Genomic DNA, 27,249 nt, shown 5'->3' with positions numbered 1-27,249 from the left:
CGCTAACATGGTCCAGATCTTTACAGTATCCGTTTTCCAATTCTTCGCGCAGCCTCTTCTTGGCGCACTAAAGTGAGTTTGACAACCACTGTCTTCTGCCGAAAGTGCCCCAGGCTAATTTATACCCCTTGAATACATGCAAGTCAGCAGAGCACATTCTTTCATCAATTGCCCATTTGTTTCCCAGTTGGCTGATTTTACATGACATGTGCCTCATCTAATCTCCCCAAACTGTTTGTCCCCTGTCAGGATCAAAAGACCTGGACCATCTGCTACTCCTGCACAACTGCTCCATCTGTATCCCCCCACACTAGCATCCTCCAATTAAAATAACAATCAGCCATGTCATAGTGGTCCAAGGAATGACTCACTGCCTAAGGTCTGTGATTTAACTCTTTCCTAAGATTACAAAAAAAAGAAACAATTTTACAATTTCTAACAGCTATAATGCAAATTGTCTTAAAAAAAATCCAAAAATTTAATTCATTTTATCCATTTTATTAAAAGTTTAAATTTATTTTAAACTACACAATGTTTTTTATTCTCCTATTTGTTCAGTATTCGTCTGGGTGACACTTGGGGCAACGTCAAATACATGCATTACACGTTAAACACCAATTTTCTGGCACCCTTGGTTTCAGAGCCTTTCTAGATTGTCCGTTTTCTGGACCCACAGAGGTCTCATGATAATGAACAGACAATGTACCTCTCTCCTGCTAATGACACCCCTCCCATGTCTCTAAAACACCGTGGAGTGCCAGAAACTTATATCAAACAAATATAAAATGTAAACTGAATGTGAATGTAGTGATCTGCCGACCCATCCCTGGCCCCCCTGAAGAAAGCTCTGTGACCTGGGGCTACAATGTGAGCCGCAACAACAGCCATGTGAAGAAGGACTCGCTGGTACAGACCAGCGGCATCAGCGCCCAGTTTGAAACAGACAAAGTGCTGGGGTAACTCAGCCAACTGAATCAGTCTGGGGAAGGGTCCCATTGTCTCCTATCCGTGTTCTCCAGAGATCCTGACCCACTGAGTTACTCTAGCACTTTGTGTCTTGTTGCAAAGTTGGGAGTGGGGCCGGAAGCCGGGGCCCGAAACGGCTGGGGATGAGTTGGCTGGTCTGACCACTACATCTGACATCTGCTTTAAGGGGGTCTTTAAAACAAGAGTTTTACTGCATTGTCTTTGTGAAATGGCGGTGCAGGCTCGAAGGGCCGAATGGCCTACTCCTGCATCTATTTTCTATGTATCTATGTAAATAGGAGAGAAGATTGAGAGCATAGTTGATTCTTTCACAACAGAGCGACACGATCAGAAAAAGTACAGGCCATTCGCGATGCCATCAGTGGCCTGTCAGGGAATTTCAATTGAGCTCTCGTAATTTTGTCCGGATTGCAGTGATGGGTGGGCCACCAGTTGCAGGAAAATCGGTGTTCAAACTGTATTTTACTCCAGTTTTATCCTTCAAGGTTTCATTTCAATTGGGTAATTATTTAATTGGGGGAGGAGAGGCAAGGAACTTAGCATATTAAGAGTACTGTAGAAGGTGATGAGATATTTCTTATTAATGTTACAAAATCATTAAAAAATATCTATATATATATGAAACATACACCATCATAAAAGTTAATTTAAAACTAGGAATAATTTTATACATATTTATTCCTAGAAAAAACTGTTGCTCGTTTTTTTCTAGGAAGTTTAGTTACCAGTAGTGTTTGCCATCATTTCCTCTTCCACAGTTAACGGACTCAAGAACTTGAGTTGGGAAGAGGATTTGCTGTTTTAGTCTAGTACATAGGCGATTCAATGCAAAGAAACCAAATACCGTGAAAGGTTCATTTCCCAACACACTCTCCACAATTACAACAGCTTTCCTCTACAGCGATAACTTATATTAAAACATTGTGTCAAATGGTTAAGAAAATTCAGTCTTTTGCTCCTGAAGTGGAAATTAATTGATGATTCAGGTAAATTATCACGCTTTATTTGCCATCCAGGAGAGGTAGGTATTCCACACCAGGGCAACAATCTGAACAACTGCCAACCTGTATTAAATTAAAGAAACAGCAATTCAGATTATATGCCTTTTCTTTTATTTCTCAATATATGTGAAAGATGTAATCCCAATCACCTAGTCTACTTCATTGCAGGCCTTGCACTTTTTAAATCTGCTCTGTCTCTGGAGCCATAACACTATAATGCTGTGGCACTACATACTGCAAGTTATTTTTCTCATTGCACCATCCTTTGTACTTTTTATATGGTCTGATTTGTAGATAGCGCACACAACATTTTTTTTTCCAACGTACCTCCTTACACATAATAATAAACCAGTAAACGCAAAAACTGTGTTCAGATAAGATAAATGCTGGCCTAGGAAATTAAAGTGTCTCCAATTAAAAAGTTCTTGGACCAGGCTGATTTCTCACCTGGAAATTGGATTGAATACAATGGACACATCTGGTGAAGGTTAATTTGGTGAAAACCAAGAACAATCAAGGCAGTTTAAGGTTTCATATTAATTATTTATTTCAGTTTAGATTTAGTTAACTATAATCACATAGATTTTTATTTTTTTTAACTCCCCAAGGAAAACAGATCTTCATTTTCAAGACTGAGCTGAGGAACATTTGGTCACCATGGGAACCAGAGAACATGGGGATTAAAGGGTAGGATCGTGCTAGTGTAGATATTCAGCCCATACATTGAATTGCAGATTAGGTTTGATGGGTCAAGTTGTTCTTAAATTATTTTACATCTAGGTAAATAACATGCACAATTTCCTGTGCTTCTTGATCTTAATGCATTTCTATCCAAAATAAACATAATTTGTTTGATGGATAAAGTACAGAGTATCAGCATGCCATAAGGAGTTAAGTATTATCCCACTTGTGTCTTAGAATTTCTTGTGATTTCACTCACTCCTCTTTGTTTTTTATGGGTTTGGCATTGCCACTCAGAGACAGGTGGACTACATCCATAATTCATAGTGGATTATGTCCACCCGTTTAAAGTGGATTTACTGGGCGGCACAGCGGTGGCACAGTGGTGGAGTTGCAGCCTTACAGTGCATGTAGATGGGAGACTCGAGTTCGATCCCCACTATGGGTGCTGTCTGTACGGGGTTTGTACGTTCTCCCCGTGACCGCATGGGTTTTCTCCAAGTTCTTCGGTTTCTTCCCACACTCCAGACGTACAAATTTGTAGGTTAATTGGCTTTGTATAAATGTAAATTGTCCCTAATGCGTAGGATAGTGTCAATGTGCGGGGATCGCTGGTCGGTGCAGACCCGGTGGGCCGTAGGGGCTGTTTCCGCGCTGTATCTGTAAACTAAACTAAACTAAGGCAATACAAGAAATCTCACCTGCCATCCTTTCTAACAGAGACACGGTAACAATGGAAATTAATGGAGATTTTTTTTTAATGAAACAATGTAATGAACATTTTTGTTTGTACCTGTGTTTTAGTGGTATAAAGTAGAAATTCAACAGTTGTGCAGCTGGCCAGATCTTTAAAAGAGAGTAATTTTTAGAACACATAAAAAAAGTTTAAAAATCTTTAAGTTTAACTGATGAAAACAAAATAATGTTGGTTGTTGATAGGCCCATGAAAATTAATGTTTGGATTTTACCTTTCAAATTTCACAACAGAATATTTTAATTGCAATACATGTACTAATCACAGAAGCCCTAAAACTGAATTTCATAGGGAAATATGGTCAGTTCTGACCCCCCCCCCCTTCTTTCTACATTTCCAAGAAGTATTGGAATTCTAGATTTAAGCAAGAAAAGGTGATAACCAAGTTGGAAAGCCTAGCGAATTTGCAAATTTCAACTCTTTACCAATGAGAACAATATAACTATTTGAATGCTCCATGGATTATTTGAAATTAATTTCTTTACTTACAGTATAGTTTGACATCAATGCATTTGTATAATTCTGAAAAAGAGATCAGATAAAATTAGTCATTTGCTTACATTGAAGATCAAATTTTGGTTACGATAAAACTATTATCAAATTGAATGAATCTTTGCACAATTATGAAAGGCAAAAATAATAAAATCAAAAATAAATGTAAAATTTGACATTAATTTAGTATCCTTGTAATAAATAGAATCCAAGTTGCTGTCAGAAAACTGAAACAATGTACTCCCATACTTACCTCTGGAGACTTTGCGCCCTACCCAAGGTTTCCATGCGGTTCCTGGAGGTTTTTTGTCAGTCTCCCTACCTGCTTCCACTACTTGCAACCTCTGGCAACCACCTGCAACCTCCGGAAACCGCACGGAAACCTTAGGTGGGGCGCAATGTCTCCAGAGGTTTCCGTTCAGGTTTCCTAAGTGGGACAGGGGCATTACCATCTTAATGAAGACCAGAAGGAATTCTTATTAAAAAAACATGTTTTAATGCCTATGTGGGGTTGAATTTATGGGCATTCTATTGTTTTTTGTTTAATTCTCGACCTTTAAAAACAAATCACAAAATTTCAAAGCAGAAGATCACTTAAAATGTATCCAATTAGCCTACCCCACAGCCCTACCTCTCATGTACCTAATAAACAAGATGATGCCTGCAGTTCTGAATCAATATTTAAAATCAATTCAACTTTTGAAAGATACAAGTAAATATTACTCACTTTCTCCAATTTCAAATATATTTTTTCCAGTGAAAGCCCGCCCAGGAACCCAGTTACGACAATGAAGCCAGCCAAGAAACAAGGTGCAAGTACAAACTGGAACAAAAGAAAATGTTTTTAAAATTATCTTTTTATAATTTATAAACTTGCTATGTCCACATAGGTCTGACACGTCAAGCAACCTTAAGCCAACTACGATGTTGTTACTTCTCATTACAACTAATGTATGAATGAACTAGAAGATAGACAAAAAATGCTGGAGAAACTCAGCGGGTGAGGCAGCATCTATGGAATGTTTTGGGTCCGAAACGTCGCCTTTTCTTTCTCTCCATAGATGCTGCCTCAGCCGCTGAGTTTCTCCAGCATTTTTTGGCTACCTTCGATTTTTCCAACATCTGCAGTTCTTTCTTAAACATATGAATGAACTGGTATTGGTCCTCAATCTGGCTAATCATGTCCTCAAAAGGACCATTTGAAAATAAAGCATTTGATTTTAAAACATCATTAAGAGAATAAAAACCTGAGGAAAAAAAGGTGAAACAACCTTTAGCACTGTGGTTTTTATTTACTAACGTCAAGTCTATAATATGGGAAAAAATAATGAGATTGGATTTCTCTGCCAGGAAGAGAGCAAAGATCAGTTTTTCACAATAAAAGTAACATTTCAACTACATGCATATCGTGCAACAATTCTTGTGCAAAGTGCATGTCATTTTTTGATGCCTGGAATAAAAGGAACACACGTGTGATCACATCCATTATGCCCTGACAGAGACAAATGAAAATGCTAAGTTAAAATGTTTAACTCAAAGGCAGCATTGAGGGTTGTCCCACTGTGGCGACCTAATCCGCGAGTTCTGGCGAGTTTGCCCATGACTTATACTCGCAGCATGGTCGACAAGAGGTCCTAGGAGGTCTTTGTAACTCTCCTTCATGCTCGAGAGTTGTCCCCGCGTACTCGAGGCCTCAGCTAGGTCGAGCCGTATTTTTCAACATGTTGAAAAATGCCCGCGAGTAAAAAAAGGTCGCCATGGAAAAATATCGATACTTTTTTTACTCGTAGGTTTAGTCGAAGTAGGTCGGCATGTTGTTCATGGGCAATGGAGGGTAGTCGAAGGTAATCGAAGGTAGTCGTAGATAGTCTTCAACATAGTCCAAGGGAGGTCGAAGGAGATCGAAAGAGGTCATCTTCACTCTCTACTATTCACGGTGTTCAATTTTCCTGAAGATAGTCGAAGCTAATCTTCAACATAGTCGAAGGAGGTCTTCTACATAATCGAAGGAGGTCTTCAACATGACATTTTTTCAAACTCGCCCACTCTTCTAAACTTGCCAATTAGGTCGCCACAGTGGGACAGCCCCTTTAGTGTATATTCATGGAACTCACATTTTAAATGCAAAACCAGAGTTTAATTCCTGGATTCCTCATGAACTTCAAATTAAGTTTACTGAGGTTTTGAAAATGCATTACATGTTGAACTAGGACAAAAAATGCAATACTTTGTGGAGAAAGTTTCATTTTACTCGAGGAGCAAATACCATATTTTAAGAGACAAGAATCCCAAAGGAAGGGGATTCCCTCACTGAAAAGATAAATTGGTAACCTCAACATTATAGCAAGGTAAATTCAAAGTTTGGTGAAAGGGAAATCAAGCAAGACTGTTTTATTGAGATTGTTTGAAGTAACATGCTGAGAATAATGGAGAATCAGTGAATGTACAATACATAAATTTAGCAATAAATAAGATGCCCCATCAAACGTTATTACAAAGATTACAGCCATATGGTATTAACTATTGCAGACTATCAAGGACAGAAGATTGGCTGGCAAACAGGAAACTATCAGTGGGAATCTGTCTTTTTTTCTGGATGGCAAAATGCAATGGGAGATGTGTAATAGGGCTGGGTCCTTAACCTTGTAACTTACAGGACATTCCATAATGTTTGGGACAAAAATCCATCATTTATTTGTTTGCCTCTACTCCACAATTTGAGATTTGTAATAGAAAAAATATCACATGTGGTTAAAGTGCACATTGTCAGATTTTATTAAAGGGTATTTTTTCCATTTTGGTTTCACCAAGTAGAAATTATAGCTGGGTTTATACATAGTCCACCCCCCACCATTTCAGGGCACCATAATGTTTGGGACACATGGCTTCACAGGTGTTTGTAACTACTCAGGTGTGTTTAATTGTCTCCTTCATGCAGGTATAAGAGAGCTCGCAGCACCTAGTCTTTCCTCCAGTCTTTCCATCACATTTGGAAACATTTATTGCTGTTAATAAACATGAGGACCAAAGTTGTGCCAATGAAAGTCAAATAAACCATTATGAGACTGAGAAACAAGAATAAAACTATTAAGAGACATTAGCCAAACTTAGGCTTACCAAAATCAACAGTTTGGAACATCATTAAGAAGAAAGAGAATACCGGTGAGCTTACTAATTGCAAAGGGACTGGCAGGCTAAGGAAGACCTCCACAGCTGATGACAGAAGATATCATATTATTTTCTATAATTAAATAAAATCCACAAACACCTGTCCGACAGATCAGAAACACTCTTCAGGAGTCAGGTGTGGATTTGTCAATGACACTGTCCGCAGACAACTTCATGAACAGAAATACAGAGGCTACACTGCAAGATGCAAACCACTGGATAGCCGCAAAAATAGGATGGCCAGGTTACAATTTGCCAAGAAGTACTTAAAAGAATAGTTCTGGAAAAAAGGTCTTGTGGACAGAGGAGATGAAGATTAACATATCAGAGTGATGGCAAGAGCAAAGTATGGAGGAGAGAAGGAACTGCCCAAGATCCAAAGCATACCACCTCATCTGTGAAACATGGTGGTGGGGTGATATGGCCTGGGCATGTGTGGCTGCTGAAGGAACTGGCTCATTTATCTTCATTGATGGTGGTAGCATAATGAATTCTGATGTGTATGGACACATCTACTCAAGTTCAACAAATGCCTCAAAACTATTTGGCCGGCGGTTCATTCTACAGCAAGACAATGATTCCAAACATACTGCTAAAGCAACAACGGAGTTTTTCAAAGTTAAAAAATTGTCAATTCTTGAGTGGCCAAGTCAATCACCTGATCTGAACCCAATTGAGCATGCCTTTTATATGCTGAAGAGAAAACTGCAGGGGACTAGCCCCCAAAACAAGCATAAGCTGAAGATGGCTGCTATACGGGCCTGTCAGAACACCACCAGAGAAGACACCCTGCAACTGGTGATGTCCATGAATCGCAGACTTCAAGCAGTCATTGCATGCAAAGGATATGCAACAAAATACTAAATATGACTGCTTTCATTTACATGAGATTTTTGTTTCTCAAACATTATGGTGCCCTGAAACGGGGGGGACTATGTATAAACTGATGTAATTTCTACATGGTGAAACCAAAATGTAAAAATAAACGGCCCTCATTAAAATCTGACAATGTGCACCTTAACCACATGTGATTTTTTTCTATTACAAATCACAAATTGTGGAGTACAGAGGCAAATAAATAATTGATGGGTCTTTGTCCCAAACATTATGGTGGGCACTGTATGTAAATTAATTGGATTAAGGCACTGGAGATATTCTTACTATTTAGCTACCTGTGTTACATCATCAAATTTTGCTACTAAGTTGTGAAGAGAAGTTGGCTACAAAAAGATATAGATAGGTTGGTGATTGGGCAAAGATCTGCCAAATAGAGTATAATCTGGGCAAATGTGAAATTGGAAATTTTAGCAAGGATAATAAAGAAAAGCATCTCATAGAAATGTTTTTTTTCAATGTTCGGGGAAGAGGTGGAATCTGGGGTCTGACTCCATGATTCACAAAATGTAATATGTTGGTACAACAAATAATTAGGAAAGCTCATAGTATATTATCTATTTCTAGGAGAATTTAATCCTAAAATAGGTCAATGCTTCAGTTATAGAATGCACTGTTGTAACCACATTGGAGTAGTGTGCAATGCTTTAAGGGCCTGTCCCACGACCATGCGACCTGCATGCGGCAAGCGCGACCAAACCGGAAACGGGGCCCGCGTGGAGGTCGAGTCATCCCCATACAGGGCCGGTCCCACCAGCATGCGCCTGCATGCAGCGAGCGCGACCAAACCGAAGCGGGGGCCGCGCGGAGGTGGAGTGATGACGTGATGTTCAAGCGAAGTCCGCGGGAAGTTCGCGTGTGACGTACGGCTTCAAGACGTGCATACGCCGTCGAGACGCTGCGCACGCCCGTCGAGGCGGCTGCAGGCCGGTAGGCCGTTGCCGCGCAGGATTTTTGAACACGTCAGTTTTTCAGAGTCCCGCACGATGTCGGGACCAGCTCCGCACAACTCCATACGGCTCCGGCGATCGAAGTGCGACTGGCCCCGTGAGGCCGTAGGGCTCAAGCGACCACGTTAGGTCGCGCTTGCCGCATGGAGTCGCATGCTCGTGGGACAGGCCCTTTATTACTTAAGGAAGGATGTCAGTACATTGGTAGAAATTCACAAAAGGATTATAATGGACATGTATTTACTGGAATTTAAAAAATTGAAAGATCATAAGGGGCTTGATAGTGGAGCCCATCTGAAGTGGAAGTGAGATAATCTGAAAGTAGGGCTCCCTGTTGCCCATTTCAGACACAAGACAAGATGTTTCACAGAGATTTGAGAAATTGGAAGTTTTTTCCTCCAAGAGCAATGAAGGCAGTGTCTGGTTATTTTTAAGCCAGAGGAGGATAGATACTTGATAAATAAGGAGCTGATTGTAGGGAGGTGGGCAACGTACGGGTCAGTGGGTGGGCAGATACGAGGTTTAAATCAAATCAGCCATGATCTTACGGAATAATCAAGCAAATTCTAGTGGGCTTCCTCCATTTCAGTCATAACCAATATGCAATATTGATATATATGCAATAACTCACACAGCTCTCTTCATTTTGTTCTTTGCAGATGATCATCCTGGTATATATTGTTCTGCCTCAACTCCTTTTCTCCAAAGCTGGTAGAATGACCAAAATCTCACTTGTCAGATCAGGGTGTAATCTCCAGGATTCTAAATTTTCCTCAAATACTACCTTTATATCACTGGATCTTGGAAGAATGGATTAACTTCTTCCTACAAGGCATTTTAGAATCATAGCCGTACAGCACAGAAACAGGCCACTCAGCCCATCTTTTCCATGCTGACCAAGATGCCCTCTCTCAGCAAGTTCCATTTGCCAGCATTTGGCCCATTCCTCTCTGTGCACCTGTCCAAATGTCTTTTAAATATTATTGTATCTGCCACAACTGGCAGCTCATTTTATATACCAACTATTCTCTTAGTGAAGAAGTTGCCCCTGAGGTTCCTATTAAATCTTTCCCCTCTCACCTTTGGGTAATTTTTCCAGGTAAATAATTTTCTTAGACTGACCTGATCAAGTAGCACTTTCTTAAAAACTGCAACTTTGGTTTTTCCAACTACCAGTTGATCGAGATACTTGTACCATTTGCAAAGAATAGGGCCCTGGGGAAAGGATCATAACAAACATAAGTTACCAAGGAATGCCAACCAACCAATTTCCACGTACATTTCTGATTAATTCATAACTCACTTTATACATTGTGCCACCCGAGACCTCCATTTTCTCCAGCATTTTAATTTAGTTTAAAGATAGTGTAGCGACACCTGGTGGTGGCTCTAGGTAATCAAATCCTCGTGATTGGCTGGAGAAGCCACATGAACGCGGGTGTTTCGATTCGCGGGTTTTTACTGTATTAATTAATTATTCTAGCGCCACACGTGTGGAATCTACATTGTGTATTTGGCTGTCTCTAGCGATTAATTTTGTTGTTTTTGTCTTCAAAATAAAACAATTTTACTTACCGTCTCGAGTCGCCAAACTGGTGACCCAGACACGTCCAACTGAATATTGAACGTCCAACATGCAAGGGGGGGGGGAAGAGGAGGGGGGGGGGGGGGGGGGGGGGAGGGGGGGGAAGGAGGGAGGGGGGGGGAGAGGGGATGGCAGGAGAGGAGATAGTTTTAAGAAGTTTAATAAATTTAGCGGGCATTTTACCTACCGGCAGGTCTTCTAGGGTCCTGAAAACTGCAATGAGCCAATCAAAATGTCCAGTCAGCAAAGGAGATGGCCTTCGACTGCCTGTAAGTAAACAGCAACCCCCACTCCACTGGCTTCGACCAAACGGCAACCTATTTTTAGTCGAGGCCGGTTTTGATTTTGTTGAAACAATCGAAGCAGCCTAGAAGAAGCCTCGACCACGCGGAAACCACGTTCGACCATTAGGGAGAGTGACCAATACCTCCGGCCACCTCATGGAAACCTTGGGTCGCGGGCAAGGTCACCAGAGGTTTCCGTTCAGGTTTCCTAAGTGGGACAGGGGCATTAGCACCAACCCACCCGAAACTGGAACAACCTGAGGATTCTCCGCGGAGACAGGGAGAATATGTAAACTCCTCACGGGCAACATTCGAGGTGAGGTACCAACCTGGGCCTCTAGTGCTGTGAGGCAGCAACTCTGCCAGCTGCACAATGTGCCGCCCATAAACTTTACCACATGGAAAAATATTCAGGATGATCTCAAATATAGGCAGTGGTTGATCCATCAGTTTCATCACCTCACATAATCTATTGCTGTTTCTTTGCATCCCATTATCATTTACAGTACTTTGCACAACCAGCAGATTTGTAAATTGCTCTCTATTTGTTACCCAAGTTCAAAATAGATGAGATCACTTTATCCCAATTACAGAGATAATGGCTTTGATATTCTATCTTCTGCAATCAAATTACTTCCCAAAGTAAATCTAGAAACATGTTTTGTTAATTCTCTAATTTAACATTCATCTCATAATTTGTAGACTTACCACATAAATTAATCCAACAGTAGTCATCTTTATTGTCCTCTTTATACTGTGATCTGTTAAACCTCGCCGTTCAATCAGCTGTTGTGAAATGATATCACTTATGCCACATGTACTACCTACAAAATCAAAGAGCATCAAGAAACTTTAAAAATTGATTGACAGGATGAATGTGGAAAGTGTTTTCTCTTGTGGGATTAAGATTAATATCTTTAAGTTTAGTTTAGAGATACAACGCAAGTCCTTCGGCCCACTGAGTCCATGCTGACCAGCGATCACCCAACACACTAACACTTTCCAGATAATTTACAATTATACCAAGCTAATTAGCAGACGGTAGCCAAAAATGCTGGAGAAACCGGTGAGGCGGCATCTATGGAGCGAAGGAATAGGCAACGTTTCGAGTTGAGGCCCTTCTTCAGACTGATCATCAGTCTTCCATCAGTCTGAAGAAGGGTCTCGACCTGAATGTCGCCTATTCCTTCGCTCCATAGGTGTTGCCTCACCTGCTGAGTTTCTCCAGCATTTTTGTCTCCCTTCGATTTTTCCAGCATCTGCAGTTCTTTCTCAAATAAGCTAATTAGCCCACACACTTCTACGTCAATGGAGTGTGGGAGGAAACCGGAGCATCGAGGGAAAATCCATGGTCACAGGGAGAACGTACAAACTCCCTACAGACAGCACCCATAGTCAGGATTGAACCCGGATCTCTGGCGCTGTAAGGCAGCAACTCTACCACTGCTCCTCCATGCCACCCCTTAAAATAAATTAAATCTTAAAATAGATTAAATTTCCAGACACGAGGCAAGGGGATGGAGTGGGAATACGAGAATTTAAAATCAGGTGTGATTTTACTGAATGGTAAAACATTATCGAAGGGCCACTTCTACTTCGAAAACGGCCAGGAACATCGGGCCTCCGTAGAGGCAACTGTGGAGGCCTCAATAGGCCCGACTATGGGTGAACTGGGGTTGGGGACTGGACTTTGTGCCTTCCCTCATAATGGGAACCATTGTGGGGGGATGTTCTTTATGTTTAAGACTCTCATTGGTGTTATGTCTGTATTTTTTTTTTGTGTGCTGCAAAATGGCAAAAAGCATTTCACTTCATTACACCTCGGTGTATGTGAATGTGACTAATAACAACCTTTGAATACTTTGAATAGTCCCATGTGCTGCTTTTCCATTTCAAATTCAAATAAAGTGAAGCAGCCGTGCTATATGCAGCAAGCCCTGTGAAACGTGTAAGAAGGAACTGCAGATGCTGGTGTCAAGAATGCAAAAGCCTAACTATCTCCATTGAAATTCAATGGTGTTGCCATCAGCATCACAGGGTTCAACACTTCTTTGAAACACAACTGACCCAGTTACCTAAATATTTTGGTTACAAGAGCAAGTTATAAGCTGTATATCCAGGAATTTAAAAGCTGTATACCCTCTTGGAAATGACTCGCCTCACATCCAGCAGTCTTTCCATTTGCGACAAAGCATAAACATGAAATAAGTCAGCTTTACTCTCCAACCTGCCTGGATAACTCCAACTTCCGCAGAAATCTCACCATTCCAGTCACAACAATTTCTAACTCCTCTGCACCATTTTCTTCCCTTCACACTAAATATTTTTGAATTTTCAAACTATTACATTGATCTCCATAGCACGAATTCATTGTTCATTGAACCATTCATAATGAGCCACTAGGTGTAAGGTAGTTGGACCTTGGAGCAGTGTCATTGATACTGCCTTGTTGTAAATGGATAAAACAGGCTAACCGGTCAAAATGGCAGTTAAACCAAATAAAACAATCTAGGAGACAGAAAATCTAAATGGGCAAAACTTTCAGCCAGCAGGGATACAAGGACCAAAAGGCAGAAAACTGAAAGAACTGAAACCTCAGCAGGTCAAGCTGCACTTGTGGAGGCAAAAGGCACAAGTCGATGTTTTGAGTCCAGACTTTGCATCAGGATTGAAGGGGAATAGGAAATATTGCCAGAGTATAGCAAAATGAAGGGTGAGGGAATATGGGCAGATAGGAGATATGTGGAAGCATATGTGGGAAGGGGTGATGGGAACCAGGGGGGGAGAGAAGGGAATGGGAAGGATGAATAAAAGAGAAGAACACTAGGTGGAAAGGTATGCGTGTGTGGGTGGAGGGCACTGGGGTGTGGGTTGAAATTGGCAAAATTCATTGTTCAAATCATTGGCCTGTAAGCCACCAAACTTCTCCGTGGATTGTCACCTTGTCGTGGTGGAGAAGCTTGTGTGGTCCTGAGATCCTGAGAGCGATGCCATCTGGAGCTATGCTCCTGGTAGGGTCGCCCATGGCGGTAAGGTTGAGGGGGAGGTCTCTGACAAAGAGCAATCCAACCAAGACCTCAACGGTGGAACAGGCAGAAAATGATGGCTGACTTTAGTGCTGGGAAGGCGGATGAAGGCTGCAGCAGGAAAGGGTCCCCTGTCGTCTTGGATTCCATGCCACTGGATTCTGACCCAGATCTGTCAAGGCTGTCTGTGCACCAGTCTCCCCACGTTAAACAAACATAGAAACATAGAAATTAGGTGCAGGAGTAGGCCATTCGGCCCTTCGAGCCTGCACCGCCATTCAATATGATCATGGCTAATCATCCAACTCAGTATCCCGTACCAGCCTTCTCTCCATACCCCCTGATCCCCTTAGCCACAAGGGCCACATCTAACTCCCTCTTAAATATAGCCAATGAACTGGCCTCAACTACCCTCTGTGTCAGAGAGTTCCAGAGATTTACCACTCTCTGTGTGAAAAAAGTTCTTCTCATCTCGGTTTTAAAGGATTTCCCCCTTATCCTTAAGCTGTGACCCCTTGTCCTGGACTTCCCCAACATCGGGAACAATCTTCCTGCATCTAGCCTGTCCAACCCCTTAAGAATTTTGTAAGTTTCTATAAGATCCACCTCTCAATCTCCTAAATTCTAGAGAGTATAAACCAAGTCTATCCAGTCTTTCTTCATAAGACAGTCCTGACATCCCAGGAATCAGTCTGGTGAACCGTCTCTGCACTGCCTCTATGGGAATAATGTCCTTCCTCAGATTTGGAGACCAAAACTGTACGCAATACTCCAGGTGTGGTCTCACCAAGACCCTGTACAACTGCAGTAGAACCTCCCTGCTCCTATACTCAAATCCTTTTGCAATGAAAGCTAACATACCAAAGTCACGCACAGGCGTCCTCCATGAGAGGACAGTCATGCTCGTTTCCAGTGACCGCCGATGATGATGATGATGATGATGATGATGAAGCCACCAAAGGGGAGTATGAAATGTTGTTCTTCCAATTTCTGGCTCCATGGTAATGGGGATGGCCAAAGACACGCAGTTGGTGTGGGAGTGTGAAGGAAAGTTATGATATGCAACTGGATGTTTGAGATAGCTGTTGCAGACAAAGCTGAGGTGTTCTGCAAAACAGTTACCTCACCCATTCAAGATCAGGCCACAACGACAGCATCAAAAGTACAAGACCAGTTTTGAAGAGGTGCAGATGAACTCTTGCCTCACTTGCATGGGATGTTTAGGTCTTTGGATGATGAAAGGACAGATGAAACACACTCTTTGGTTACAAGAGAAAGTGCCAGAGGAAATGTAGAGGTGGGTGGGGATGGATGAAGAGAGTCTGAAGAGAGCAGTCCCCGCAGAAAGGAGAAAATTTGATTGGTGATCATGTTGGAGCTAGCAGAAATTGCGGAGGATATCGTGTTGGAAGAGGGTGCTCATATGTCTTATGGTCGATGTGCTCCAAGTGAATTTGAGGCCAAGGTAGAAGTTGGTGGTGAAGGTGCCGAAGATGACAAGTAGAGAAGGCATTTGCCAATGCAGTTGCCAATGTAGTGAAGAAAGAGCTGGGGGGGTTGTTATAGGCTTGGAACAAGAACTATTGGCATAGCGCACAAAAGACCATGCATTCCTGGGGCCCATGTGAGAGCTCATGGCTACCCCTCTGATTTGTAGAGAGTGGGAGGAAACAAAAGTTGTCGATAAGGTCAAATTCTGTCAAGCGATGAGAGTGTTAGTGAATGAATGAATGAATGGATGAATGAATGAATGAATGAATGAATACGTTTATTGTCATTGCACAACACTGTGCAACGAAATTACATTACATCTAATCCGGTTAAAAAAATACACACACGACAACCATTGACACATATGTACACTTATTAGTAAAATAATAAATAAGTATTTTAAAAGAATTTGGCGGCATTTATTGGAATTACATTTTGCTTGTGTGGAGGGGAACTGGTTGGTTCTTTGATCGACATAGAAATGGAGGGCCGTACAACCTCCCTGATGGCAGATGAAAGTGTATAGAAACTGGAGGTCTATGGTGAGGACGAGCTGCTTGAGAGCAGGTCACTGGAAGCTACTAAAATGGTGGAGGACACGAGAGGTGTCCCAGATGGAAGATGCAAAGGATCAGATTCTCAATGAACTGATAACGTTTTTATGTAAGGGATCAGGATGAAATAATGGGCAATGGCTGTGAAGACGCATGTATTTCATCTGTTCCATATCAGCTAAATATGGATAGCTAGCAAATGAATCACTGCAGGTCACAGAGGAACAAGAACAAGCAAAACACTGGCAACATTGCTCGTAGAGAGTGACTACAGAAGGATAGTTCAATTCATCTTGTAATCAGAGGACCTCTAGGAACAGAACATGTATTAATGAGTTTTCATTTTAAAGTTTTATATTTAACTAGACCAAGTGCAGACCCGTTGGGTCTCTTCCCCCAAAGTGTGGTTGTAGGGGAGGGGCGGCATGCGCCGTCACATGCACTAACTGCCCCACCGCACACACGCTAACTACTCCCCGTGATATTATATTAATATTAATAATTTGCTCCTTTTACCCCATAACCGCCCTATCCACTGACGCATAGCCCCCAACTCGCAGGCACATCTAGAGAGATGGGGCGGGGGGGCGGGTAGAGAATGAGGGCAGAGAGAGAATGGGGAGAGAGAGAGAAAGGAGCAGAGACAGAAGGGCAAGAGACAGAGGGAGTGGGGGGTGGAGGGGAGGAGGAGAGAAGGGAGACAGAGGGGGTGGGGTGGGGGAGGAGGGGTGAGGAGAGAGAGAGGGGTGGGAGAGAGGGGGAGGGTGGGGGGAGGAGGGGGAGAGAGAGATGAAAGGACAGAGGGGGGAGGTGGAGGGGAAGGGGGGAGAGGGGGGGGGGGGAAGGGAGCGGGGGGGGGGGGGGGGGGGGGGGGGGGGGGGAGGGGGGGGGGGGAGGGGTGGGGGAGGGGGGGTGGGGGGAGGGGGGGGGTGGGGGGAGGGGAGAGGGGGGGAGGAGGGGGGGGGGTGGGGGGGAGAGGAAGGGGGGAGGGGAGAGAAGGGGGGGAGGAGAGAGGGGGGGGGGGGAGAAGGGGGGGGGAGAGGGGGAGAGAGAGGGGGGAGAGAGGGGGGGGGGAGAGAGGGGGAGGAGAGAGGGGGGGGAGAGAGAGAGGGGGGGGAGAGAGAGAGGGGGGGGGGGGAGAGGAGGGGGGGGGGAGGGGGAGGGAGAGAGAGGGGGGGGAGAGAGAGAGAGAGAGAGGAGAGAGAGGGGGGGGAGAGAGAGAGCTAGAGAGAGCGAAATGCAACCGTCACACACACAACACACACACACACACCAAGTGCAGACCCGTTGGGTCTGTACCCGCAACGCGTGGCGCATATATGATTTTAAAGAGCATAGCCGTAGGACGATTTTTGCTTTAATTTAGTGCCATTCTCTCTTGTACACAACCTTGACATGTCTGAGTTTGCTTGTATACAAAACTTCATCTTTCAAAAATGTAACAGCAAAATTGCCTCTAAATCAGGTTTGAAGATATTTCTATGAATTTTCCTGTTGCCTGAGCTAATTTATCCTTGCTATTTTGAATACAAAATAAAACAATCCCCACATTAGTCTCATCCTTATTATCAAATACTTTGAACAATTTATTATCGATTATCAATAATAATTATTTTCCAATTTTTAAACTTAGAAAGATTTCTTATCAAATGTTTCCAGTAATAGCATTCATTTTATTACAAATTCAACAGTTTATATTTCTGACACAATTTATGATTTGAAGTCGCACAACCTTTGTTTTAAAGATGTGTTATTGTGTTATTTTTCCTTCGTCCCAGTATCTGACATTTGGACGGACTACACAAAATTTCCAATTTACTTTGACATTAGTCACTTCTGATGTCACAGTCAGAATATTTTACAGCCTATTCTGGCAGTTTTATTGGAGACTCTAGTAGTTATGTTACATCTGAATGGCAGAAAATGTCATAAGCTCTTTATAGTTTGTAGCTTGTTGTACATAATGAGCATAGACCAACACATGTTGCTCTTTTAGATTGATGTATAACAAAACGTATAAATGAAGGGAAGTTTGACTAATGAAATAGCATTCAATTTCCAGAACAAATAAACACTAATAAAAAGTTGAAGAAAATATAATGGGTAAAAATGTTCAAAAATAACAAATTTTGTTTCCTTTATAAGGAGCTGCACTCGATGCAAAAGCTGTCTGCTTGCTGCCTACTCTTTCTCCTACAATTGGTTGAAGCATTAGGTACTGACAAATCTTTAGTATCTAACTTATCCATCTGTATGACACCTTCCATGAAAATCTTCCTGTTATTTAACAATGAGGAAAGATGTATTCAATGAGGCGGAAATCTCCAAAATGAGATGACATGCTGTAGAATATGCATGTACAAAAATCACAAAGCAAAATTCAATGTGAATTCAGGTACAAGAAGGGATAAGTTCTCATCTTAGACTTAATTTCCCATGTCAGTTCAGCATGTTTGGGATGTTGGAGGAAGCCACAGCACCTGGAGGAAACAGGCGTGATCAAGGGGAGAACATGCAACAAACACACACATGCACACAATTACCCTGGTCTGGATCAAGCTTTGGTCCCTGGCACTGAATGCATCACCACTGAGTCACCTGAAATTAAGGGATATGGGCTCAGTGATGTTAAGTTTTTTGTTAAGTAATATTATTTGCACACATTACTGCAAATGTAATTAATTTTCTCTTCACAGACATGACCTGCTCTTTCATCCAATATTTCCTCTTTTCTTTACTGATATTAATCGAAGCACAGATTTGCCCTGGCCTTTCCTCAAATAGACACAGGATCATTTGCAATGGAAACCCGGTTCATCGGAGCACTCTGACAAGGTGGAGCAAACCTTCTGCGGCAAGACAATGGTGCTCCCCTGCATACTTCAGAGTTTAATATCAAACATTACAGGGCTGTCACTGGATATTGAAAAGTACAAAAAACACTACCCTGTTAGTAAGCTGATAATTTTCCTTAGCTGTTAGTTTAGAATCTGTGGTTGGTGATCAGCAGCCTAATCCTTCCACTGACCAGTGAACAAAATTACACAGTGCAGTTTTCTTAGAGCAATCATTTTACAGCCAGGTCTGTAGAATAACGGGGGTTTTTAACCACATCATGCTGTGTTCCAACACAAGTCCTGCCACCAAAGAGATGATAAAGTGACAGCTAAGCTATAAAACTTTGCATAGCCACAGCCAAAAATGAAGTTTTCTGAGTGATTCTACACTTAATGGCAATAGTTCAACAACTCAAGATTGCTTTTTATTTAATTATTGACTCTAGTACTTCTAATGTAACAACACACCTGTTCACAATGAAGTATGGATTCAAATGGCATTGCAATCTGCAAATTCTAATTGCTGATTCAAATAATCAGCAGTGTTCTCAGCTTTAAGATGAAATACCTGTTCAGCAAAAGTACTTGAGATTGTCTGCCCTCTAGTGTTAACAAACAAATTAACAAGAGGACACAATCTACTACAGATAGCAGTAAACAGGAAATGAACATTGATACTTTTGGACTAACACCCTTCATTTGGGCAGAGTCAAGGGGAGATAGCCAATATAAAGAAGTGATCCGGTAGGCGGCGCGACTCTGGTCAGCAGCGGCCTCTGCAGCCTGTCCGCGTTTTATTATTTTTTGTCTGTGTTTTTATGTAGTTTTTGTTATTTTATGTTGGGGTGTGTGTGTGTGGGGGGATGGGGATGGGGGTGGGGTGGGGGACTTTTGAATCTCCCCTGCTACGGAGACCCGACCGCCTCTCGTCGGGTCTCAGTTGTCGTTGGGGCCGCAACGAGGAGCGGCCTCCAACGGGAAGAAGCCGGGGACTCTGGTGCCGACTCACCGTCGCCGTCGCGGAGCTGGCCAAGACCGGAGCGGGTGGAGCGGTGGAGGAGCACTGCTGCTGCTGCTGCTGCTGCTGCCGATGCCGCTGCTGCTGCTGATGCGAAGGCTGCGACTGCGGGTCTGTGGACGGCGGCACCGGGAGCCCGCGGGTCCCTGGAGAGAGACCGCTTTTCGGGGCTCCTGCAACGGCGACTTCTCCCGCCCGAGTTGGTTGTTTGTCGAAGAGCTTTGGAGCGGGGCCTGACACCACTGCCCCCGCGGCGAGAATGGCCGCTTTCACTTTGCGACTGCACACCTCGTATGTCCAACACAAATACCCTGTGCGACTTCGACCACCCCGGAAATACCTTTTCAGCGGGACAAAAGTACTTGAGGGCTTGACTTTGACTCTGACATCGGGGGGGGGGGGGGGGGGTGGGGGAACAGTGGAGAGATAATTTTTTTGGCCTTCCAGACAGCTATGTGATGGATGTTTATGTAAAATGTAATTATGTTTGTCTGGGGTCTATTTGTGTGTAATGTATGGCTGCAGAAACGGCATTTCGTTTGGACCTCCAGGGGTCCAAATGACAATTAAATTGACTCTTGACTCTCTGAGGAGGAATGGGGCAAGAGCTGGCAAGCAATAGGTGGATCCATGCGAGAAGGGTTTGGTTAACAAATGGGGTCAGGTAGGGAGGAAAGGGTGACAGAGGTTGTAGTGGCTATGTGCAGGTACCAAAGTACTGAAGGTAGTGGAATATGATAAGAAAGGGTGGAACCAAATGAGGGATGGTGAATAGATGTGAACAGCGGGGTTAATATGGAGATGGGGGATGGAGAGGGGAAATAAACTGGATGCAAGGGGGGGTAAGTGATAGAAACATAGGAAATAGGTGCAGGACTAGGCCATGCGGCCCTTCGAGCCAGCACCGCCATTCAATATGATCATGGCTGATATTGGAATGAGGTGTATGAGAGAGAGAGAGAGAGGACCTGGGTAGAGTCGAAGGAGAAAGGGGTAGGAAGGGCTTGGGAAGAAGAGGGGAGTAGTCGGGTTACCTGAAACTGGAGAATTCTATGTTCATGTGGGTGGTGGACAGAGCACAGGTGCTTAGCAAAGTGGTCACCCACTCTGCATTTGGTCTCACCAATGTAGAGGAGGCCACATCGAGAGTGTCTAATACAGTAGGTCTGGTTGGAGGAGGTACAGATGAATTTTGTCTTGCCTGTTAGGGCTGTATAGGCGTCTAGATGGAGGTGGTGCTGGGACAGATGTTACACCTCCCACAGTTGCTGGGGAAAATGCCTTGGTAAGCGAACGAACCAGGGAGTCACGGAGAGAGTGATACCTGTGGAAAGCAGAAAGGGGTTGATGTGGGGGAAAAAACTGCTGAAAAAATTCAGAGGGCCAGGCAAGTTGCAGTAAGCCAATGGATTGTGCTGGTGCAGAGGCTGGCGAGGTGAAAAGAACCATTATGTCTTATGGTTATGAACTCATGTCCAGTGTGTGTACCGTATCAAAAGTGTTCATTTGTCACATCTCTAACTTTGCCTTCTTTAAGGAGAACAAACACAGCATCTCTAACCTCTCCACAATTCTTAGGGCATCTCATCACTGACACCATTTTAGTGAATCTCTTTTGTACCTTTCCCTATGCCTTAAAATGTTACAACCCTATCCATCTTTTCTACATTATTCTCCCAGACCATTTAATAATAAGGATAACCTGTGAATTTATATTTTATTAAGCACATACTTGTTTTCATAGGAAACAAGCTCGTGCATAAAATTACCTTCTGTCCGCAAGTGTCGTAGAACATTTCGATCCTAAACCTCTTTTAATTTCACTCTTTATTTGCAGACCTACTCTTAAAGATATTGGTTTATTAGATAGTATTTTTGTAATTTCTGTAATCAGTCTACGCCTGGTACCTCCCTTCAAGTTCCCCCGTCTCTAATAAACGGCTGCTCTGCAATTAATTAATCCCAACTCCTCGATTCTGTTGATTGATTGTGCCGACTCCAAACGGTGCAAACATCACCAGCTCCAAGTGTCCAGTGCATCCAGTAAAGTAGTAAAGCACAAACTTATATTTATAGAACACCTTTCATGGCCTCAAGACATCTCAAAGCAGTTCAAAGCCAATTAAGTACTTCTAAGATATCATTGTTGCATGTATGAAAAGCACCAATCTGTTTTTAGAAGATACTATTCCAAACTATTACAGTGTGCACCAATGAAATAAATAAGTAGCGTAGGAAAGACCTGCAAATGCTGGTTTAAATCGAAGATAGACAAAATCTACACAGAATCCGGATTAGACGTTCCAAGTCGTCATGTTATCCCTTGCCAGTCGGTTGCCAGGCTGTTCAAACCAGCTGTCATTCAGTAAGATTAAGGAAGATACAATTATAATCATAGCCCTATACTCTCCTGCCCATCCAATGTTAAGACAATGCTTACTAATTACTTGTTACTTGAATGCTAACAATTTGGTTAATCATACACTGGAACAACCAAATTACTGCAATCTTTCACTATTCTAACAGTTATTATTTCTTGTACCAAATTTCATTTGCCCTCACAGTTTACTCCATGTCAGATATTTGTCCACTCACTTAACCTTTCTCCCTCTTGTCCTCTTCATAACTAACTTTTCTACCTATGTTTGCATCAACACATTTAGCAAATATACCTCCAGTGCTTCAACCAACTCACTTATGCAAAATGTAAATAAAATTAGGTCACAGCACCAGTAACACACCACTTATTATATCTCGCCAACGAGAAACAGATCCATTTATACCTTCTATTTACTGTTACTGTGCCAATCTTCTACCCACATCAATGTGTTCATTCCTACACTATGAGTTTCTATTTTCTATGACAACCTTTGATGCAGTCTCTGATCAGTCTTTCTGGATCAATAAAAGTGTACATTTGCCAACTTCTACAGCCAATTACATCAAAGAACATTAAATTGGTCAAATATTACTTTTTTCATAAAAACATGTTGACTTCGCCTAATGACCCAAGTGCCCTGCAATAATATCTTTACTTTAATAAGTGTTTCTAACATTTTCCCCGTAACAGATGTTAAGCTAACTAATGTGGAGAAACAAGAAATTGCAGATGTGGAGTTCTAATTGCTATTTTCCAATCAAATGAAGCACTTCTCAGAATTGGAGTATTTTAGAAAATTTAAACCAAATTAACAACCTTTTCATTGGGAACTATTTTTAAAAAGACCTTAAGATGAGGTGTATGAGGATCTGAGACTCATCAACCTGCAGCATCAACAACGTGCTTTGTACCACTATCCTGATCATTGTAACTTTCCCCAAGTTTCTCCCTCCTTTCTAATTCCTAACATAAGTTTAGTAATCCTCTGAGGTAATCCAGCACTGTGTCATTTTGTGTAAAACAGCATCTCCTGTTTGTTGTTCCTACTTTATAGATGTTTCTGGGAAGCTACATATTCTACATTGCAAATATTAGTGCAAAATATCTGTTTAATTCATCCACCATCTTCTTGCTTTCCATCATTACATTTCCTTGATTGCATGAATTGTTTGACAAGAAAAACTGTTAGCATTGATTCAGGTAAAGAATAGGGAGTAAAATAATATTTGACCAAAGACGATTCTATAATCTAGAATGCCCAGAGGGAGCTGTTCCCTTTCACTTCCATTACATTGACTGATGTTGTTGAGAAACCAAGTACACGATCTACTTTTGGCAGTTACTCTATTCTGATGTTTTGAGAGGTGGGGGACGATCCAACCACCATTTTTTGTAATCCGGATTTTAAAACTCGGTGAAAACATCGCTTTCGGCGAGACAGTGGGGGTGGGACTGCTAATCGAGGGCGCCGATTGGACGAGAGAGACGTTAAATCAACAGGCAATGGGGGCGGGCCATGATGATTGGAGGAGGGAGGTGTCGGTCAGAGGTGGAAGTAGGGGGGTTGGGACTGAGGACAGAGTGCGGTGATTGGAGGAGGGAGACGTGGCACAAACCTGCGCCTCAATCGCAGCCAGGATCGATCCCGGCTCTCTGGCGCTGTCCCATCCAAAGATCCTGTAGGATCTTTGGTCCCATCCCCACCCGAGCGCCCCTCCCCCCCCCTCCCACGCCCGCGGGTGGACAGAGAAGCAGCACTAAACCCAGCTCAACTCTGCCTGTCCCGCCAGGTTAACCTACAGCCCTGCCTGGACTTGCAGGAAACATGGCCCAGGTTTACAGCCAGCGCGGAGAAGCAGCGCTGGTGTCCCGTCAGTCCAGGCAGGGCTGTAGGTTAACCTGGCGAGACAGACAGTTGAGCTGCATTTAGCGCTGGATTGAGCCTCCGAAGCCTCGCGCATGTGTGTGTGAGTGTGTACATGCACGCGCGGCCGCCAAGAAATTGTGCCTCCCCCCCCTCAATATTTTGATAGCGATTTCCGTGCCTGGCAATCATTACCATACCTTTAAGGAAAGTAGTTTTCCTCTATTCCCTGGTGAAACTGTTTAATTATAATTCCATCCAAAACCATAATCATGAAGCTCACTTTTCTGATAAGTGTGCAACACCTATATCAAGTCTGATCTTTGACATAGAAAAAAAGAACTGCAGATGATGGTTTACGAAAGGAGACAAAGTGCTGGGGTAACTCAGCAGGTCAGGCAACACCTCTGGAGAACATGGAGTGGTTACGTTTCAAGACCTTCAAAGGGGAGGAGAGGAGTCACTAATTACCCACCCACCATCCAGACCCAAAACATCACCTATCCATGTTCTTCAGGGGTGCTGCCTGCCCGCTGAGTTATTCCAGCACAACGTCTTCTCCTGAGCTTTGATTTCTAATCTTTGCCTTTTTTCATCTCCTTGGTAATCTGTTAATATGTGAAACTAGGTCAGACAGATACACAGAAAATTAGAAAACAGGAAGCACATTGTTCTTTTAACTCTTGCATTAGTAGTTCTACAGAATCTTCTGGGGGGGGGGGGGGGGGGGGAGGAAGAAGAAAGGAAGAGGAGGAGCCAGAGGGAGAGCTGAGAAGGGGAGGAGACAGTAAGGACTACCTGAAATTAGAGAAGCTAATGTTCATACCGCTAGGGTACAAACTGCCCAAGCGAAATATGAGGTGCTGCTCCTCCAATTTCCGGTGGTCCTCACTCTGGCCATGGAGGAGGCCCTGGGCAGAAAGGACGGATTGGGAATGGGAGGGGGAGTTGAAGTGATGAGCCACCGGGAGATCAGATTGGTTAATGTGAACCGAACCAAGAATATTGTTCCTAAGATGTTTGTATCTGAAATAAAAATGTCTAGTTAAGGCGAGATAGATAATGTAGTGAGGCTCTGATTAGGATTTCTTTCACAGAAAATGGCTGGAATCTGGAAATGATTCCCAATTCTCAACACTTAAGCAGCATCTAGCAAGTACTTGAACCAATAAGGAATTTAAGTCTACTATAGGTCAAACATGGGTAAATGGGACAAATATCAAGACGTATAATGATTGCAGGGCCCATTTTGTGTAGTACCACGCAATGAGATCTTGCATCACTCTGCTGAAACTGAAATTAGGCTAACATTCATTACAATTCATTACCCGCAGTCAGTATTTGGACTTTCCAGGGATGTTTAGTCAGCAACTGTTGATACGTTCGCCATACTAATCTTATTCCATGTAACCTATGCAGAAAACAATGAAAAAAAAATCAATATCATGTCCCCTATAACAAAGAGACATTTCTTCCTAAAATAATCATCAATATCACATGGGAGTGCTGTACAGCAACAAAAAATCAGCTTTGAATTCATATTAAAAAAAAGTGTATTTTACAATGGAACCTCTAAATACAGGGTGGTATTACAAATCTCAAAACAATAACAATGCATTTCTTAGGTTAATATTCCCAATCTAATTACAGCATATTTTACATTTGACATAACTATGTGGAAGTACTGATTACATTTATTTAGATTTAACATTAATGGTAAAGCAAGAGTGAATTGGTAAAACAAGCAGTGACTAAACTACATTTGAATCCTCTACCTTAAAGCAAAATACTGTAGATATTAGAAAGCTGAAAAGAAAACACTGGCGATACTCAGATGGTTTCCTTGCTAATTGTAATGCTGATTATGAAAAAAAAGTAAATGGATATAACTATATAAATTGGAAATGTGATGGACTTCCGATGCACATAATAGCCATGGTAAATCGGAAAGGGAAAACCTTATTCTAAATTGCTTATTTTGTTGTTATAATGAATAATTTGATTTGTATTCTAACTACCTTCCATATTCAAAGAATGGGATATTGCATAATGTATGATTTTTTGATAAATGTTTAAGAGTTTATCAAACATTTTGGGCAGCTCCAGAGTTGTTGATGGCAGGTTCAGTTCTCTCACCAGTATCAACACAAAATCTATGACCAGTATCAACACTAAATCTGAAGAAGGGTTTCAGCCCGAAACGTTGCCCATTTCCTTCGCTCCATAGATGCTGCCTGACCCGCTGAGTTTCTCCAGCATTTTTGTCTACCTTTGATTTTCCAGCATCTGCAGTTCCTTCTTAATCACAAAATCTATGAAATGCCTCTTTGAAATCAATATGAAAGTTCTACAGCATAAATCATCAACTAAGGACAGCAGCTCCAAGATGTTTCATTCGTTCATTTTACCAAAATGTAAAAACACAAAATTGCAAGTTTTGGAAATCCAAAATAAAACTTTAAAAAACATTATTAAAATTCGGGTCCGGGAAACGTGTGGAGAGAGTAAAAGTTCCAGGTTGACGAAAAGTTAGGAATGTCCATCGTGTTTTAATCAAAGGTCGTCGCCCACTAAATTGTATTTCTCTATGAAAATCCATTTCGCCAACTGATGTTGCTTTCTTTAAAACCGTACATAAGATATCTTTTTTTTAAAATGGGCATTACACAAAATATTTATGGTCTATTCCCTATATAACTGAACAATTGGAGAAACGGTTTCATCAATGGAAAGAAAACTCCAATTAACCCAAATTACATTGATCGTGGAATCTACGTCAAACACTGATTCATTTTGAGAAACATCATCCAACCACACAATAACCCCCTTAAAAACAGCATTGGAATAACCGCTTTCCAATTCAACGTGGTGCTTAACAATACAACTGATTGGGCCAAATATAATTTTTAATGTTGGATAGGATACCCTATTAAAATACAGTAAAACCTCACATTGTTCCAAGTTTATGGTTGAGGTAAGATTGAGGTGGTGGGACGTGGGTGAGAAATGCAAGTCAGGGTGGCTCTCCGCTGGACCTTTCCAATCCGGCGACTGGCGTTGGGATGTTTGCAGACGGGCAGAGCAGAGCAGAGCAAAGGCGCCGGCCGGTTGTCACTAACCGGGAGCGGAGCGGGCAGTGGGAGCTGCAACATTCAGCGAGCGGCGCCGACCCGGAGCACGCGCCCGATATCCTGTAGCAAATGTCCCACGCGTCACTTCCGCTGTTACTTTGACCAGAAGCTGCATTAAATTGCATTAAAACACACAAAGCAAATGACACAAA

General features: G+C 42.4%; 1 protein-coding gene across 5 annotated transcripts; it reads right to left on the bottom strand.

Moving 5' to 3' along the window:
- Positions 1-477: 477 nt before the first annotated feature.
- On the bottom strand, positions 478-27,249 carry mpv17 (mitochondrial inner membrane protein MPV17). 5 transcript variants are annotated; one of them, XM_055635497.1, is made up of 8 exons: positions 27,086-27,237; positions 25,295-25,377; positions 11,505-11,620; positions 10,050-10,142; positions 4,643-4,738; positions 3,913-3,945; positions 3,463-3,515; positions 478-2,051 (listed from the first exon to the last, which is right to left on the bottom strand). In XM_055635497.1, the coding sequence occupies exons 1-8, from the start codon at positions 27,220-27,222 to the stop codon at positions 1,982-1,984; spliced, it is 681 nt and encodes a 226-aa protein (XP_055491472.1). In that variant the 5' UTR covers positions 27,223-27,237; the 3' UTR covers positions 478-1,981. The 5 variants fall into 5 exon arrangements, with proteins under 5 accessions (XP_055491472.1, XP_055491476.1, XP_055491474.1 ...); XM_055635501.1 differs by having other exon boundaries at positions 26,918-27,111; XM_055635499.1 differs by lacking the exon at positions 10,050-10,142 and having other exon boundaries at positions 27,086-27,249.

This window comes from Leucoraja erinacea, chromosome 5 (genome assembly GCF_028641065.1).
Source record: "Leucoraja erinacea ecotype New England chromosome 5, Leri_hhj_1, whole genome shotgun sequence".
NCBI lineage: Eukaryota > Metazoa > Chordata > Chondrichthyes > Rajiformes > Rajidae > Leucoraja > Leucoraja erinaceus.
Note: the sequence above shows the minus strand (reverse complement) of the source record. Positions and strands in the feature narration are given on the sequence as shown.

Bases quoted from the DNA above. Each gene is read 5' to 3' on its own strand.
- mpv17 (XM_055635497.1), bottom strand. From the start codon at position 27,222: ATGCAATTTAATGCAGCTTCTGGTCAAAGTAACAGCGGAAGTGACGCG. The intron at 11,621-25,294 runs GTAATGAATTGT...TTGATTTTGTAG, and splicing joins AGTCCAAATACTGACTGCGG to GTAGTACATGTGGCATAAGT. The intron at 4,739-10,049 runs GTCAGTCTAAGA...CTTTTGTTCCAG, and splicing joins AGAAAGTGCTACTTGATCAG to TTTGTACTTGCACCTTGTTT.